This window comes from Ochotona curzoniae, unplaced genomic scaffold (genome assembly GCF_017591425.1).
Source record: "Ochotona curzoniae isolate NIBS_2020 unplaced genomic scaffold, NIBS_Ocur_1.0 contig_883, whole genome shotgun sequence".
NCBI lineage: Eukaryota > Metazoa > Chordata > Mammalia > Lagomorpha > Ochotonidae > Ochotona > Ochotona curzoniae.
Genome location: NW_024466599.1, coordinates 47,429,628 through 47,448,685, shown reverse-complemented (window position 1 = coordinate 47,448,685; position 19,058 = coordinate 47,429,628). Strand labels below are relative to the sequence as shown.

Genomic DNA, 19,058 nt, shown 5'->3' with positions numbered 1-19,058 from the left:
TTTCTCAAGGTGACCTTCAAGTGTCTTCCGATCTAAGCTTCTGTGTATGTTAGTGCAGTTCTATAACATGCCAGAATGAGGACTGGCCAGACTGAACAATTTTCCTAATGAGATTAAGCAAAACAGCTGTTCTTGCTCTAGTAAGATTGAATGCAACCCCTCTGTGTCCTAAATTGGCATGCATTCTAATAAGGTGAAAGGCACTGTAGGACAGTTTAGTCTTTAGAAATTCGAAAAGATGAGAAATCTTTAAGAGAAAACCACCAAAGCTATTCAATTTTAAGAGTCTATTCTTGGTTTCCTATAGTAGGTAAAGAGGGCTGGGCTTCAAAGTGAATTACATAAATCCGTCTGATCTCTATGTAGGTGGGGCACCTATATTCTATGAGTCTATACTTTTTTGTAAGTGTGATTTTAGTTGCAAATACTCATACCCACAAATATGTAAACATACAATATGAATGCCCACTTATCCATTTTCTACCATAGCAGAATAGAAAACAAAACATTCAGGAATTTTTTTTTACATGTCTACTTTCCTTCAGTAAATGAAACAATGTAAAGGATTTTTTAAAGAGCTTTATTTTTTTAGCTTTAATAATTTTCTCCATTACAGAGAACACAGTCAAGTTCAGTGATAATACTGCTGTAATTTGTATTTTACTAAATATCATAATGGATGTTTGTGTTTTTCGCTATCCCTATAGTGAACATTCTTGCTGTAAGATTTACTGAAATTTGGGGAAAGAGCATGGATTTATTTAAAGTTGTATATATTTTGCAAAATTGGGCTTTTGTTTCCTTCCCCTAAATATTGATAGGGACAAAAAACAAGAGTTGTCTTTAAATTAGTAGATAAGTGTTATTTATTATTGGAATGATCATAGTCTAAGGTCAAAAAGTTGCAGGTGTAGCTGTTGTGAAAACTCCATGCTGAACTGAATTCTCTTTTCTCCTCTGTATTTAAATCTTGTCTCTAACTGCTGGAAGTTTGGAGCAACAGGCTCAGACTCATGTTCATACAACTGCCTGAGTGAGAATTAAAGTTAGTAAGGAAGAGTCCCAAGTCAGACTGACTCATTATAAATTTTTTCCGATTGTTTATTACCGGTTTCCAGTATATATTCTTGGTATTTTTCTTGTATTAGTATTCTAAGTGGATTTTTTTTTCAAAATGTGCTTCAAAAACATTTTTGCTGCCCAGCATGATGGCTTAGTGGCATCATCCTCACCTGTAAGTGCCAGGGTCCCATATGGGCACTGATTCATGTCCTAACTGCTTCACTTCTCATTCCAGCTCCTTGCTTGTGCACTGGGAAGGCAGTAGAGGATGGTCCAAAGCCTGTGGGACCCTTTACCCATGTGAGAGACCGGGAAGAAGCTTCTGGCTCTGAAAGTCAGTGTGAGAGAAGTTATCTTCCATCTGCAGATGGCTGCAATAGCCAGTGATTGGACAGGCCAAAGCAAGGAGTTCCATCCTGGTCTCCCTTGTGAGTACCATGGTCCAAGCACTTTGTCCATGGTCTGCTGCTTTTCCAGACCATTAGCAGAGAACTGGACTGGAAGTGGAACAACGCATGTCCATTTGTGATGCTGGCATCTCCGTAGGTGGCTATATATGTCACAATGCCAGTGTCTCCAAATATTATGTCTTTGAGAGGCAGAGAGCAACAAACTCCCTGCCCCCCAGCCCATTTGCTGATTTACTTCCCAAAGGCCCAGAAGAGCTGTGGTCAAAATCAAGAACTTTTGACTCAACCCAGATCTCAATCTATTGTAGCCAAATTCAATTACTGAGCCCTCTCCAACTACCTTCCAGGGTCTGTATTAGCAGAGCGCTGGATTCAAGAGTCCAAGCTGGGAATCGAACTTTAAGTCTTGCTGTATGGGACATGCATATGTTAACCATTAGGTTAAGTGCCTGCTGCACCCAAGAGAAATCTTGCTTTATCTCTTCAGAAACTGAGATGCGTGGAGCATGCCCTGGATGGCCTCTCTTAACCCTCCCCTCAGGTTTTCACTTTTCCTTTCTTATCAAACTCCTCAAAAGCACGTCATTTTCTAGAAAACTATACAATATTCCTCTTGCAGAAGATTTCAGAACTTTAAAGAAACAGCAACTACTGTGTAGCACACAGCTGTGCTTGAGACTGGTGCTTAATTCACGCTTTTGCTTCTCTACATACCAGTGCACTTTTCCCCTTACTGATGCCCATTACATAATCATATAATGGGAACTGTGTAAAGCAATATTATTTTTGAATAATTTGAGAAATCACATAACCAATTCTAATTCAATGACAGGTAATTGAAATGTCAATGTCCTATGAAGCATTGAACTCAGTTCTGTGAATATCTGGCTTCTTCGCAAAGCGATGTAATCCTTTAACTTGGCTGGTTACCTCAGTTAGCTAATTGCATTAGCATTCTCACTTCTTTCTTAGCTAAAACACCTAAGAAACTAAAATACTTAGGAAGCTGTAAGATTTAGTTCTGATCACGGTTTTGGTGGTTTGTATTAGTCTGGCACTCAAAGGAGGGGAAGGCACCAGAGAACCAGGACCATATCACAAAACAGAGAACCAGGACCAAGTCACAAAACAGACTGGGAGTGAGTGGCCTTTTCTCTTCAAGTCAGCATGATTAGCCCAGTAAGGCGATCGCTCCTCCTAAGCATGTCTGAAAGGTACCATCATCCAATAAGAAACCATAATGAAATCATTCCTTACTTTAATCTGTCATCAATCTATTGTTAACATACGATGTTCTGTGTTTGAGGAATGAAATCTTGTTCAAAGCATAGTCCTAAAGATACAATGAAACCAGAAGTTGAAAGTGCAAATTTTAAGCTTCCTGTGACTTTCACTGTGTTTTCAAGACTCTGGGCATTCTTGGTTACAAAGTGGATAAAGCTCAAGTTAAAAAAAGATGAAACACTTGGGCTGCATACAGCCTTGTTAAGCAAAATATTTTGTCATTAGTGGTTTTTGTTTTTTGATGAGAATGCATATGAATCCCACCAGAATTTAAAATAGTGGGAGTATTTTATTGTAAAGAACATAGCCTTGTCCTAGGCAAAGTAGTACTGCATTTACTTTATTACAAAAAGAACATTGTTAGAGAATAATCTTTAAAATAATAAAAACAAAATATTGTTTTTAACATAAAAAAGCAAAACCCAAGGTGTTCTTGTTAATTTTGATAAATGTTCTTGGGAAATAAAATGGAAACTTCTAGTTTTATGATAATTTAACAAAAAGTGGCTATTACAAAACATAACAATGGCCAACTTAACCAGTGATTACATCTTGTGCCACTTCTCCTTATATTCATGAATTATAAGCATTTTATGTTGTAACATCATTATCTGTTTTTAATTTCCTTCGATTTTTGTAAATTTCAATGACTTTTTTTTTTTACTTCATTCTGAATAAGAGGTACTTGTGTTTAAGGGCAATAAAATAAATTGACCCACTTTCAAACTATTATGAACTTTCAAATATGTGAAGGCACGAAAGTACTCGTATTTTATCTGTTTCAGTGATGTGAAGGGATACTTTTGTGTGCTCATCAAGGCTGCTTTCAGCGTTCTATGGAAGTCTTTATCACATTCTATGGATTCTGTGTGATGTATCCCTCCAATGCAATGTTGCTGCAGAGTATTCATCCATGAGCAAATAGGGTGGGCCATTATGGGATGTGAAATGATTCATGAGTTATGAATTTATGTAGCCGGGGGAGGGGGAGTGGTGCTGACCAATACACAGGTTTCTATGGGTCTATTGGGTTGTTAGGCTTTCTTGATGATTTGAAGTCTACACAGGACAAAACTAAACAGGATAAAATTCTTCAGAAACAGACAGTGATTTTAAGATTATTACTACTTGCCACAGCCTGGAGTGGGTTTTTCTGTTTTGAATTACATTTTGCAACTGCAGGGACTGAGTGACTAAAAGATTCTCTGGTTTTTGGAGCTGTCTCAGAAAATACCAGGAGAGAGAATTGAGGAGCTGCTACAGCAAAGCCTTTATTAGTATGCAAATGCCATTTATGTGTAGTTTATTGGAAGGTCAACAATGAAGTCTCACCCAGAATACATTTGTCAGTGCACATAGCATTTGTTGTTAAAGAAATGAGCATTGAAATCGGTGGGAAGTCAATAAATTTGCACATTTTTCCTTTATGGTGATTATATCATATGGTTTGCAAAACCTAAGCTTTATACATTAATCCTTTAAGGATTAGCAATATATAGTGCACTTATTTTATTTTTTATTAGTGATTTTTTTATTATTATTACTATCATTTTATGATACAGTTCCATAAGCTCCTGGGATTTCCCTTATCTCCTCCCCTATTGCTCCCCCCAACTAGTTCCCCTATATCATTACTAAAGTATAGTTCTTTATAAACAGTCATATGTCCATCATTGCAGGCATGGACGATGGCAAAATCCAGCATCCTATTGTTAAGATATAGGTAACAGTTTCACTGGGAGTCCATCTTTGGAAGTAGAGATATATATTATATTGTATCCACACATCTGGATATATTATTGCCCATTTCACACTTATTGTATATCCCCTTAAATGAAAAGTTACAATATAAAATCAACAGTAGGAAAAAAATAGAAGTTTACAATGCCATGAATTTGAATAACATGTTACTAGATATGACAGTCTCCATTACACAGCTACTGTACATTCCCTTAAATGAAAAGCCACAACAAACTTTTTGCAACACTAAAAGAGATAGCTATTTTTTCTTACTTTGCATCTGGTCTCACTATTTTTCTTTAGGATTTATTTATTGGAAAGTCAGATATACAGAGAGGAGGAGAGACAGAGAGGAAGATCTTCCATCCGATAATTCACTCCCCAAGTGAGCGCAACGGCCGATGCTATGCTGATCCGAAGTCAGGATCCAGGAACTTCTTCCAGGTCTCCCACAGGGGTGCAGGGTCCCAAAGCTTTGGGCTGTCCTTGACTGCTTTCCCAGGCCACAAGCAGGGAGCTGGATGGGGAGTGGAGCTGCCGGGTTTAGAACCGGCGCCCATATGGGATCCCGGCGTGTTCAAGGTGAGGACTTTAGCCACTAGGCCATGCCGCCGGGCCCCTCACTGGTTTTTTTTTTTAAAGATTTATTTTTACTGGACAGTCAGATATACAGAGAGGAGGAGAGACAGAGAGGAAGATCTTTTGTCCATTGATTCACTCCCCAAGTGGCTGCAATGGCTGGAGCTGAGCAAATCTGAAGCCAGGAGACAGGAGCCTCTTCCATGTCTCCCACACGTGGGTGCAGGGTCCCTAAACTTTGGGCCATCCTTGACTGCTTTCCCTGGCCACAAGCAGGGAGTGGGGCTGCCAGGATTAGAACCAGTACCTATATGGGATCCTGGCGTGTGTAAGGTGAGGACTTTAGCTGCTAGGCTACCACATTGGGCCCACATCTTGTCTCCCAAACTACCTGCATGGCTACTCTTTCAGGCAGGCTTTCTAGTGGTTCTAGGGACACTCTCAGATTTTCTGAGCACGGTAATTAAATTTCCTGTAATGGAGAAGCGCCAGTTCATCAATGAAGAATGAACGTCGGAATTGTGGTGCTCATGTTTTATTTCGTTGTTGAATCTGAAACACATAAGGTCAGAGAGCTGCATAAATCATGGAGAATGATCAAATCTAGGTGATCATGTCTGTATTAATAAAAGTAACTGTACATTTTGCATGACTCAGCATTATATAGTGTGAGTTTTATGCCGTGTATGAAATGGCTGGAAACAGTTATAGCTCTTTTGATTATGCAGCAGGATTGGACACTGAAATAACTACCAAAGGGGAAATGTTGAAGTCAGTTTTGTAATGTTTAAAAGGTCAGTGCAGCCCAGGCGTGAATAATAATTTTCTATACTGTGTCCGTGCTGTGACGCCTGGCGTGTAAGTCACCTCTGTCATAGCTAACTGGTACTCATTTCAGAGACTGAGAAAAGTTTTGTGATTATCAGCTGCTGGGCCTCACTGCTTCTCATTTTTTATTTTTGATGGTGATGCATTTTCTTCATTGTTTAGCTTCCAGGAAGTTAGAGATTACTGACAATTAAATTGGCATTACTTAGAATACAGGACAAACTTCCAGAGGAAAAAATTCATAAGTAGAATATTTCCATTTTGCATCTCCTAAAGTTAACATCAAAGTCAGGGCAATTTTGTGAAAGTTCCGTAATGTTTTATTCCTGGGAACGTAGCATGCTTAGGTGAAGGTCTTAGTGAAACCTGACAGGGACATGAGATCATGTTTAGTAAGTGTGTTTTGCTTCTGATCATTTTAGTAGGAATAGAGTTTGGCCATAGAAAACTATGAAATTTAGGGACTTTTTTGATTTTTATCTGTTATGTTAATGAGAACAGACATTTTGGAGTGAAATAGACATAATTATCTAGACTTAAGTAAAATAATTTATTTCATGTGACACAATCTTTTTCTCAGTATTAATAACACACACACACACATATAATATACACACACTTGTGTTTAACAAAAAAGCATAGTGTTCAAAATTCAGGATTTGAAGTTCAACAGTTTATGTACTTGGAAGACCATGGTAGTTATTTATTTCACAGGTGAAATCTATGAAATAGTTGAGCAACCTCCCATTTTGTTATTTTGTCACCTATATCTTTTAGGTAGCTTGAGAACAGGATCATTTTGCTGAGGACTGAGAAGAGGCCGTGTTAGGTGTGAGGAGTGGGGGCATAGACGGTGTCTGCTTTCCGCTCGCTACGGATGCATGTTGTAACCTGCCATTGTGGTCACTGTGGTCCATTTCATCAAGTTTCTTGTTCTATCTGCTTTATTGAGATTGGGAAACAGTATTTTTCTGAGTGATTGTACCATGTTGTTCCAAATATAAGGCCACCCAGAATAGAAGGCAACCTCCAACTAAAAACAGCTCAAATATGGAGAAAGGCTGGGGGCCCAGAGCCCGGCGGGTCTTGCAGTGGTGGCAAGGGTGCCGAGGAATAGGACGATGCCTGCCCACTCTGCCGGTGAGTGAAGAGTCAGCTGGCTGCCCTACCAGGTGGCTTCTGCTGCTAGAGCAAAAGGTTGCACTGGGTCGGGGAGATTAAGGCCATTCACCCCAAGGTACTGGCTGAGTGACCCTGAGGACGGAGGAGGCACTTTGACCTCCTCAGTAGTTCACCTGCAGTTGCTTTTTTCCCTCCTGATCTTGCAGGTCCAAGTTGAGCAACCCCAAATGGAAAGAACAGAAAAAGAAATATCTATGACCATGGAAATTAACACCCCCATATCTCTAGAACAGCTTGGAAAATTATTCCTGGTCTTTTCCAGTTGACTGCTGAGCAGGAGGTGGTACAAAGGGGCAGCTTGAAAACAATGTCAATCCAAGTACTTCACCAGGCCTCACCCTGTTGAACCTCTGCTCAGGTGACAGTGGGTGTATTCATCTTTTATCTGTTGAACTCTGTAGTGGAGAGACTATGCCTCTGAAATAACTCATTTTTTGTTTTAAATTTTCAGAGGCTTATAAAAAAATAATTTAAAAAATACCCAAGCAACTAACGGTGGCCTGTAGCAGTTTAAATAGTCTTAACATTATGGAAATAAACTCCAAGGCATTGTTTAAAATTATTTGGTGTTCAATGACTATCTGTTAGTCGATTGGAAATCAACTGAACCTACATCATTTCCTAAATAATGGTCTTATTCTACTGAGAACACAGAAGATGTCTTAATCTTTGGTACTAATCAATGTGTAATAAAATGAGGTGCTTGCTGTTGTTCAAGGAAACTATTTAGCCCCTCTTGGCATTACGTTTTACCAGTTGGGCATTTAAGTACTTTGGTTGATCACTAGAGCATGGGTCTCAAAGCTACTTAGCATTCAAGCATTAAATTGCTATTTTTATTTCCCTATTCCTCCCTACAATACTGTATACTCTAGGCAAGATCCTATTGTAGCCTTTTTAAGAAATGAAGCAATTATTTATTAAAGCAAATAATGGCAACTGGCCAAAATGACTTGGTTTAGAAAGGCTATTTATATTGATTTTAGCAATTTTCTCTTTTAAAATATAGAGGCTCAGGGAAAAAGCAGATTTGCTCTAGTATTGCTATGCATACTTTTTTTTTTTTTGCCAAATCTGCTAAGAAAAATCTAAACCTTGGGAACTCAAGTGCTCCAGAGTTCATAAACATGGTACCAGTTAAAAAGAGGAAATAACCACAGGATTGGAGTTACTTAAAAACTTTTGTAACTCCTAAGTTCTAGTACAATTTGAGCTGCTCCTGCTTGAATGGTGAGGAGGGGAAGGGAAGGTTGTACCTTCCCCCTGAGCATCTTAACATTTCCCCTTTATTATTTGCATCAGACTTTATGTTGCTGGTCACATCTGAGCTACAAATACCAGAAAGCAGATCTTGCCATTTCCATGCCCAGAAGAGATTAGGACTGTCTTATGCCAACACTTGCTATTAATTTATTAGCAGCAACAGGAGACAGAAATAGGACATTCCTCTTTAAAGCCACCTGGGGCAGAACTTGATTAAAGAAGAAATAACAAGAGAAAATGCTTGAAATTGAATCAGTAACTATTTCCTTAAAAATGAATATTGACTGTAACTTTGCTTGTAAAAAGTGTGGTTCACATATAACCCTTATCTGTAACTGTTGCCTCTGCAGCATTTTGCTCCCATTCTCAAAATTGATATTGTAAATGTTGACCTGCATTGCTGCAGATTCGTACCCCAAAGTGCTGAGGTTTCTCTTTTGGTGAATTTACCTAATACACCTTCAGTGACGCCTATTCAGGGGGTGTAGACAGAATCAATTCCAATAGAGCAGTTATTAGTCTAGTATAAATACCAACTGCTTTTTTTAAAAATGAGAGTAACTGGTACATTGCATTTTTGTGCTGATCCATTGGCCGTCCCCAAGCAACCTGTAGAAATCCCCAGTTCGAATCCCATAGGTCAAATTAAATATGCTGGAATTCTGATTTCTGACCAGTTAAGTTGAAGAATCATTGGAGAAAAAAATATATAGAAACTATGTAGAAACTACCTATTTCTGCATTTTTCAAAAGGCCAGAAAGTGACAGCATCGTTTAAGGTCAAATTACTTAAACCTCATTAGAAAACACTCCACTGTGTTTTGTAGAGTGTTGTCATAATGCAGGGACTTGCTTTGTCTGCATTTTCTGATTTGTATGGAACATGGCATTTGGCTTGCTGAGTGAGCATACTGAACTCAGCTACGGTGTAACTCACAAATGCCTTGTTTTTGAGTAATTTACTTTCAAAACTCACCCTTGAAATACTCTTCATGTCCATGCTTGGGGAAATTGCTCTCTGTAAGTCAGAGATGACATCTGGACATATATGGAGAAGAGTTTTGGTGAAGATTTTTTGGCTGGTCAAGCAGCAAGTAAATTCCACCTGTTTTCTGATTCTCCGAAGATGCTATCAAGCTGTTAAGAATGGCTAAATTTCTTTTGGCAGTGCAATTGAAATATTGAATGACATCTATGCAGTTATGAACGACTTTTGTTTTAATAACAAAGTTGTTGGTTTTCTACTAAGGGTTCTTTTAGGTTGTCATCAGGGGCTGATGGGAATAACAGTTCGCCCAACTCTCCTGCTAGCTTCAGTGGACATGCCACACCTTCTCAGCAGCCTGAACCTGTGGTACATTCTCTTAAGGTAACCGACCGTGTGCAACCATTTATCCAGAATTTCAGTTGTTTTGTGGCTTGTGTGCTGTGGTCTGATAGTCCTCACAGTCTTTCTTTAACCATAGATCCTTTCTGTTCTTGACCTTGTGTGGAGTAACATTTTAATCTTAATTTGTGACCTATGATTTTCATCTCTTTTTTTCAAAGCAGCTTGCGTTCTTATGATTGCTCCTAGTTGTACCATTTTGTTTGGAGTAATGTGATTCATACCAGTCTGCATTGAAGTTCAAGTCTGATATGCATGTGTATCCATATGTGCAAAATACTGTGGCAGGTATTTTATGTGCAATGTTTTTAGCATGGATGTCTTCAAATGTAGGGAGTAAGAGGTCAAAAATAAGGGGGGCACCATATATGCAGGAAGTACGTTGTGCAACTTACGGTGAACAAAAATCTACAAAGTTGAAATCAGATTTTTACTTAGTGCTATTTTATAGGGTATTGGAGAAGTGATAATGGTATTAGACAAAGAGGAGTTATTTTTGTGCTTGATTCAGCAATGATTTCATTGAAATTAGTAAGTTTGACATTTACCATTTTTACCCAATAATTAGCTTTCCCGATCTAATAAAGTGGCATAATTGTGTGTATATACGTTATTATCTAAGAGAAGAAAGTGACCCCAGCAATAGCAGTGCTTGAAGATTGAGCCAGTTACTTAAAGCTGATCAACTCCAAAATATGAAACATTGTTCTGAATAATAATTCCCATATATAGCCTTGCCCCTCCTCCCCTTTGGAACCATAAATTGGGTAGAGTGCCTCAATTCTCCTTTTCCCACATGCACTTCATAACCTTCCTTCCAATGGTTTCAGTTTCAGAATGATTCATACAGCTTCAGAGTGAAGCTGTACTTTTGGGGAAGGGCACCCGACACTTCTTGGTGTACAAAAAGAAGTGAGTGAGAACCCCCAAACGGGAGGCTTTGTGCTGCATTTTAGTACAGTTGGCTCATGCACTAGTGAGCCACTTCCTCTCCGCAATAGCAGCTGATATAAAACTTAGCAGGAATTTACAGTAGCTATCAAAAGCACTCTAGAAGTGGGAAATGGACCAGAGAATGGCTTCAACATTGCAGTGTTAGAGTGTGTCTGCACATATTCCAAAAGCAGTGCTTTGTCACTACTTAAAGTATGTGCACGCCATTTTGACTGGCTGTCTTTTTAAATGGCAGCTGCTCTTGGAATCTGGTGGCAATGCAATTTTTCCTTCATTCTCAATAGAGCTGTTAGCGTGGCCTGCAGTGAGTGGAGGACAAGGAAAAGCTGTTACAAGTTTGAAAAATTTGTCTCCTCTTGGGATCATTTTTGTTTTCATTCAAAGTTATAAGAACTGAAATGCATAATTCAACCAATTGTTGAGTTGCTCATTTTCTCATCTGTCGCGAGCTCCAGGCCCCGGTAAACCCAATGGTTATGGTTTGTGGGAAAATGCTATCTATCAGATGAAGAAACTAGCTTATTTGTTATATAGTTTCCTGCTTTAAAATGCATAACTATTAATTGCAACTTCCTTTCCATTTTGGAATTAACTGATTTGAAGTACACACTTGTGATATTACAAATGAAATTTGTAGAGAAATATGTTCAAGGAGCTCTTCAAGCTGTCTATGAATATTCACTGAGCACAAACATTGATTTCTTCTAAGTACATAAAAGATGGTAATTAGCTGTAAAGCGAGCTATAAGAAGTGATAATTACCAATGATAACTAGGAGTTTAAATAGTTTATTAGATTATGTAATTACAGAATTAAACTCTACTCGGTTTCAGTGTTTGTGAACTTGACATGAAGGTGACACTTTAAGTAGGCATTGAAATGGCTTATTATGGTTAATTTTCTGCTGGTACAGATTCTAAGGTGACAGTGTCAGCTGTCAAAATCAGCACTGACCATGAGGACAATGGAACCCCCAGCAGTGCAGTTTTCTGGGAGCTTCTAGGAACAGTGATACTATTGGCTGCGTAAATGCTCTGGTTTCTCAAAGCCAAAGTTTTGCTTCCTTTCCTACTACTGAAAGCATCCATCTGAGAAATTTGGACATACTTTTGATCCATTTAGGGCAAATTTAGATGAGTGCTAACAGATCACTAAACTTATATAAAAATGTTTAATCGCTGGACATCTTACTTAACAGAAAAATATTTAAAGTGTTGTTTGAATATTTTCTCTGAAACACTAGTATATCTCTTTGCTGCTGTGAAAGAACAATCTTTGTTTTAGGCTGTGGTTACATGCGCAAGCAAGAACTGTGAGACCAAGAGATCTTATGGGCAGAGCCTTAGGTTCTGAGTCATTTTATCTGTCACTGTCATCTTTTCTGTAGGCCCGGTCTACATATCACCTGGACTATTTGGCATATAGGATTATGTCTATTGCTTGCCATTACACTGGTTATCTTCAAATAGTTTGTACTACTAGATTGCTTTAATAACAAATGCACCTAATAAGTGTACATGTGAATGAATTCGATTGGCTACTAGTGAAGCAATGGATTGCTTTTAATGTCCATCTGAAAACTTAGTAGAATTCATTCCAGACAGGTTTCAGGACAATTAACAGCTTTTAAAAGCCTTTGCCATTTGTTAATCCACTTTGATATGCAGACACGGAGAAAAGTAAAGGTTTTAGAGTAGAGCTCCTTGATGCTTTTATTCTAACTAACAAGTTGTTTTTTCCATGTGAAATTTGCTTTTGTTTTTCAACAAATCCAGGTCTTGGATGTTGAGGAAACTGTAGATCGCCAACAGGGTAAAGAGTGTGAACATGACCTTAGTGAGACAGAAAAAGCTATAGTCAGAGAAATGTGCAATGTAAGTTGGATGTGCCTCATTGTGTATTCTGTGTTGAAAGCCTCATCATAGCTTAGCTATCGCTTTATGAAGACCTGCTTTCTAGAATGCTGACCAAATGCATCTGCTTTATGTGAAAATAGAACCAATTCTCCTGTTTCTTATCTTTAGCCTGTTTAACTGTGTTTTTTTTCTTGTTTTTTTTTTTTTTTTTTTTTTACTAACAGAATCTTGTTACACATTGTTCACAATAGAGATCATCAGGCAAGTCTCTATTCCAAACGAAATTATGAACACTTCCAACTATTGAATTTACTGCCTAAAACATGTAATGCTAATTTTGATTAAATAACTTTCATATACCTTTAAATTTTTAAAGATTGATATTTAAAAATGGAAACGAAAGGCAGCCTCTTCAAAGTTAGAAATCAACAGCTTCGTTGGCAATACTTGCTATTTATGACCAAACAGTGTGTTCCATGTCATGCAACATTGTCTTGCATGTAGTGATTGACCAAACCTGAGAAAAAAAATAGCCACATGATAATTCAACAAATAGAAATCTACCCATGAAGTACATAACAAAATAGAAGATGGAAAAGTATGCTTACATGATGGATATCCAAGGTGATTATTATTCTTTGCATATTATGCCTGGATATACATTTAAAGAGCTAAATGGAATAGTGTTAAGTCATTTCTTAATGCAAACATTAAGGATTGGTTTTATGTGGTTTCATACATGGGTACTTCTAAATGGTCCTGGAAAATGGAATTGAAACATGTTATTTTGGTACAAAAATTTGAAATCTCTACATTTTTTTCACATTACATATTTGCTACAAATTTTGAGGCACCCTATATTATAGTGTATCTTCCGATTGTTGTTTAGCTTGGTTATCAAAATTACCTCGAAGTGCCCATTGGATTGAGCTATATTAGGACCAGATTCTCTTCATGTACCTTATGAAGATGTTTCTGGAATCCAGTAATGTTACATAAGATGTCATATGGGCATTGCAGATGTAGGGTGATGGTCTTAGCCTCCTGCCTGCCTGCTTTGTGGATGCTCGTTGTGGCCCTTCTCAAGTCATGTTTCCTTCCTGCATCTCCTTTGTTGTCTGCTTCTCTAAGTCACTAGTATTAGTTGCCATGATCTTTACACATCACTGTTTCTTGTGGCTGTTGAGCTTGTGTTTAAATCAAATTGAAACTACAAGTTGCATACCTATGAATGTATGAATTTTCCCATCTGTTGACTCTGGAAGGAGCAATATAATTCAACCAAGAAGTGTTGACTAAGGGAACCAATGGCCGAGAAATACTAAGTGTTGGGAGTTTCTAATCAGATGTCTGAGTTAACTGGGAAATGCATAAGGTATCTTCCAACACTCATCCCTTGCTTAAACTTTCCAGAAATCAAGGTGTTGAATCATGTTCTAATGAGCAGTGAACCCAGGGGCATGCCCACATTACCGCTGAGCACCAGCTCTTGTCAAGTGATAAAAAAGCTGGGGACTTCAGTTTCCTTTCCCGTGTGTCTTACAGACACTACACTGTTTGGACATTTCTTCACAGCAATTCTGGAACTATTCTTCCCTCTCTCCTTAACTAGAAAATGCTTGTGTTCTATAAGAAATCTGCTACTGGGCTTAATCTAGATGAGTTTTTGTTCATCTTTTCTTCAGTTTTTTTCCCCCACAAAAATCACCATGTGGTAACATTTATGTATTATAGGTATTAAATTTATAAATATATAGTCCTAGGTATATAAATATGTTCCTTTATAATTGCAGGATATTGAAGTTTTGCCCTCTTTATACCCTTTGAAAGTTTCGGGTATCTTTCATCTCCAGATTTTGAGAAAATTGTAAACCAACACAAATCTGACCTATACTTGAACATAACCTAGAAAAAATGGTGTTTTAAAAATGATTACTATAAATCCTATGACCATGAAAAAGAAATCATAAAGAAACAGAAAAAACGCTGAGTTCAAGTTCTTAGGAATAGTAACTCCATAATACGTAGAATCCCGATTAGAACTATTTACTTTCATAATGTTGCAAAAGTATAAAGCTTTTTCCTGACACAAAATGAGTTGTTAAACCCATGTGGAAGTCAGTCGAAGTTTTACCATAGTTTCTGGTGTTCTTCCCGGATATGAATTATTGCCATATACATAGACTTATCCATGCCACCATCAAACGGTGGGTGACCATTTATACTGTGCTATAGAAATAAGCATACTTTTAGGCATAAGAAAATGTATTACTTTAGACATTTTACCTTTGTCTATTTGGCTCTTGTAAATTCCTTGCAGACAGCTGAAATACTTGACTAGTCACTGTATCTTTAAAAATCACTACTTCTGCGTCTTCTTTTGGATCCTTTTGTTTCAGAGCTGTGTCTCCTGTAAGAGTTTACTTACACCCTGTAGCAATAGAGCTATGTTAACATACATTGTGTTGCACATTTTCAGTATTAACTGTCTAATGTTTTGGGTCTGTGAGGGCTTCAAGCATATATTTTCTCATTCTAAACCAAACAAAACACGAGGGGCTCATACTGCTATCTTTAGAGGCTAGGAAAGTAAAGCTTCTTGATTCATTGTTAATGAATTTGGCTCAAGAACACCAAAGGATTCTCATTCCTTTGTGGATTGCTTGAGCAGCTCATAGAATTCCTTTCCAAATTGTTAATAACCATAACTATAGCTCTCTTCAAGTATAAATGGATGTTTACCACTCAGTGATGTCTGTTGAAACAGACTAGCGTTTCTACTGTCTTGCAAATGAAGTTACTTTTAATGGTACTGGTAAAACACATCGACAAGGTCAGAGCAAAAGCAAATCAGAAAGCAGTGTTCTCCACGAATAAAAAACTGGTTTTCTGTCATTAGAACCCTGAGACATTCAGTGGGAAACCATGTAAAACCCTCCAGGAGAGTTCTGGCTGTTAATGGATGTGAACTCAATGTGTATAACCAATTACTTAGATTGCTGATAGTACTGGTGAATTCAGTAATTTCATATTAATAACATGTAATATGTTTAAACGAGGACCCATTCTAAAACACCTTTGCTGAATTTTTTCCTCTATATTTGGATGGTTTCTGTTCATAATTATGAGAGATCTTGTTTAGTAGCTCAGCTTCATGATGACTGAAGAAAACTAGGGAAATTTTTCAGTTTTAAGCCTGCTGGCTCAGGAATTAAACAGATGTAGAAAAGCTCCTTCACTTACATCAATGGTTTAAAAAGTGATATTCTTGGTTGTATACATGAGATGACAACACCTTTGCAAACTCGATCTGGTTCCTAAAAATCAGCTGGGGAGCTTTCAAATGTGTCCATTCCTCATCTCCATTGATAATCAGATTTTGTGAAGGAGTTACTGTTTCAGTTCCCCAAGTGCTCTGCATATGGTTAAAATTTAGGTCTGTTCATGGAATCCAAATTGGCACATTATTGTACAAGTGTGGCCCTGGTTGCTACTGTCCAAGCATAGCAGCCCCCACTCCTGAAAGTACCTATGTTTGAGAAGCTTGAAATCTCATCTGTTTTTGAGCTCATTCATTTGGATATTTTGTCTTCATATCCATCAGTGCCCATCTCTGTGTATCAAATCTGTTTGGGAAAAACAAGTTTAAAAAGCTCACTCATGATTATCATTCTTTTAAGGTTGTGTGGAGGAAACTTGGAGATGCTGCAGGTTCCTGTCCTGGAATTAGGCAACATTTATCAGGAAACCAGTATAAAGGACCAATGTGAAAAGCACTCTCTTTCAAACATGACATCACTGCCAGACAGCAAAGACAAGAAGAAAAAGCCAAGAATGGATTCCAGCAAGCCTGGACTCATGGGATAACGTGGAGTGTTTGTACATTGCACGTATTTCTCCTATTATCATATTTAATATAACTTCTCTCTAACAGCTCATGTTCTATGTATTTCATTTCCATGTCCACAAGAGTCAGTCTCCAGAAAGGTATCTTTGCAAATTTACCATTTTGGTACCATTGTGCTCAATAGATCTAAAGCATTTCTGACTCCCCAGGATTCAGAGAATAAGGCAACATGCATGGTAGAAGAGTCTTAATAGAACCTTAGTGGTCTCAATAGAGTTGGCTCATTGTGTACACTTGGGCAATTTTCTCCCATGTTTGTTGAAGACATGAAGAGGTATTTTTCAACTTCCCAAGTTTGAGAGTTGGGCAACTACCTCTATAATTCAGAGTGTCAGTTTATAATCCATAATTCATTTAGACGGTTTCTGGGGTTTAATTTTTTTTTTGAGGTGCTAAAAATGGTACATATACTTTCTTACCAGCTAGATTACCAAGAGTTTGTAAAGTGCTTATCAGAGTACCATTTCAAATGAGTGATTTTTTTTTTAAAACTAACTGCTCAAAAATACATATCATGGGGAAAATTCCCAACATATATATTCACTAAGTATATCCACTGATGTGAATGTTAGCAATTTCAATTAAAACAAAACATAGCTTTTCTGAGTGTTTTGAGCTGTGAGGTGTCCATTTCTATATTTAGTTTCTAGACAGCTATATATTTAAACTTTATGTAAACTTTAAAATATTGCACTGCATTTATTGAACAGCTTTCATTGCCTACTACAGCTACCATTTTATGAAATCTTCGCATGTTTTTTCAGAATTGAAACTAAAAGCTCTTGTTCAGGTTGCTTGAGGTTTCAAAAAAGAGGTGTGCTAGCTTTGTTTTTTAGTTTTTGGTATATATACATATAATATTAGGATGTGTGTATCGGAAACACTATGATATTTTGTGTTTATCTAAATGCAATGATAGTTTCTTGTATGAATGTGCAAGAGGCCTGTGACAGAATGCTACATTTTTTACTGTAGTTTAAGATTATAAAAGTAGGAATGCAACAGTTCCCAGTTTTTATTATATACTGAGTTATTGAAATTTTATTCATAATAGATGTTATGTCCTTTTTAAATGGGTTCATTACGCAGTGTATTAATTGTCCTTGCTGGGGGAATGTAAAGAAATTTTGTAATACTTAAAAACAGGTTATAACCCACATCTTTAATTTTCAGAAACTATTTATGCATTAATTTGCTATAGAATTATTTCTATAATTATAATTGGGTTATAATTCAAGCCAGTCATTCTTTAAAATATTATATTTTAAAGTATTACTCTGAAACAAGAAACTGCCTGCTATATTTACACCTTCTTATAAAAGAGCTTTTGTCCTTAAATTGTTGCATTCCTACATGCTGAAGAATTTAAAACAAGTTATGCCTGCAGCAGAACCTGCAGAATCTAACACAAGAGACACTGGTCTTTTGACAATATACATGTGTAAATTTTGATACTGTATTAAAACTATTTTTTTAAAGTTCTACATAAAATTGAGTATCAAGTATATGTGTTCATCATAGCAATGGTAATAAATTATTTAATCACACTATCTTTGTCATCTTAAATGTTTTTCTAAGTTTAGTGGATTTCTTAGTAATATAGATGATTTATAATCTTAAATATAGAGCAAAGTTAAGTTTTAAAATACACCTGTGAGAGATTTAATAGCCAGTCTTTCAATTTGCACATATTCTGTAATGGTGACAATTTAGACTATTTGGTGGTGGTTAAGAATATTTTCAACTTGGCTATGAGTCTTTTTCTGATTTATACATAGCAAATTTAACCAGTATTAATGATTTCACTATGAAAGCACTAATGAGATTTACCGGAAAAGAAATACTAGAAGAAATGGCAACCAAAATGTGAAACTATTTGAAAAGGGTATGCATTACTGGGGAAAGATATAATATACTTTTTCAAGACACAATTGGGAAAACATACATGCTCAGAGAATGTAATTTTAAATTCACTAGTAATATCGTGGAATCAGCTTTCCTACCTTTAGCATTAGCCCCTACTTACAGACTACATCAATCAAAATAAGTAGCACCATTCTTACAGGTGACCATTTAGATTATGGTCATTTCTTTCCTAAGACAAATACTGTTTTACATACGCTGGTAAAGCTTCAAAGGCACAATGCTGATCGATAATCAGAATACAGTTTTTGAATGACTGTCTTCCATTTCTACAACTTTCAATAAACTATTGCTGGCCTAACTGGCATGACTGTTGCTTCATTCAATCAACAGGTGATGAATACCTACTGCTGCCAATTGAACACTGTGTGGGTTTCCAAGCCAAGACATTAAGTACTTCTAGCAGATAATTAGCCAGGAGGGTTAACAGGATGGTGACCATGATGTTCTGCTGATCATCTTCCCCACAGAGGCACTGGTTTGAACATATGTTAACAAACAATAGCTTTACAAGACCCAAGGAAAGCAATAAAATAATGCCTCACTAGTAAGATCAACACTTTACTGAAAAAGGAAGGAATGAGTTCGGTCAATCTCTAGCCCCACCCTCAGCATCCAGTAGTGCTGTGTAGTGGGAGAAACCTTTCCTCCCTGTTGCAGTAAAGTCCAGGCCTTAACCCCAA

General features: G+C 37.2%; 1 protein-coding gene across 5 annotated transcripts in view; it reads left to right on the top strand.

The window, feature by feature from the left end:
* CCDC85A (coiled-coil domain containing 85A) overlaps nucleotides 1-16,315 on the top strand; it is a 194,257-nt gene extending 177,942 nt beyond the window's left edge. The window contains exons 4-7 of one of the 5 annotated variants that reach the window (XM_040993420.1): nucleotides 6,909-7,043; nucleotides 9,598-9,717; nucleotides 12,465-12,563; nucleotides 16,226-16,315. In XM_040993420.1, coding sequence (XP_040849354.1) covers nucleotides 6,909-7,043; nucleotides 9,598-9,717; nucleotides 12,465-12,563; nucleotides 16,226-16,315 — 444 coding nt within the window. The remainder of the gene's footprint in view (nucleotides 1-6,908; nucleotides 7,044-9,597; nucleotides 9,718-12,464; nucleotides 12,564-16,225) is intronic. The other 4 variants (XM_040993422.1, XM_040993421.1, XM_040993423.1 and 1 more) reach the window with 4 other exon arrangements.
* Nucleotides 16,316-19,058: the final 2,743 nt, after the last annotated feature.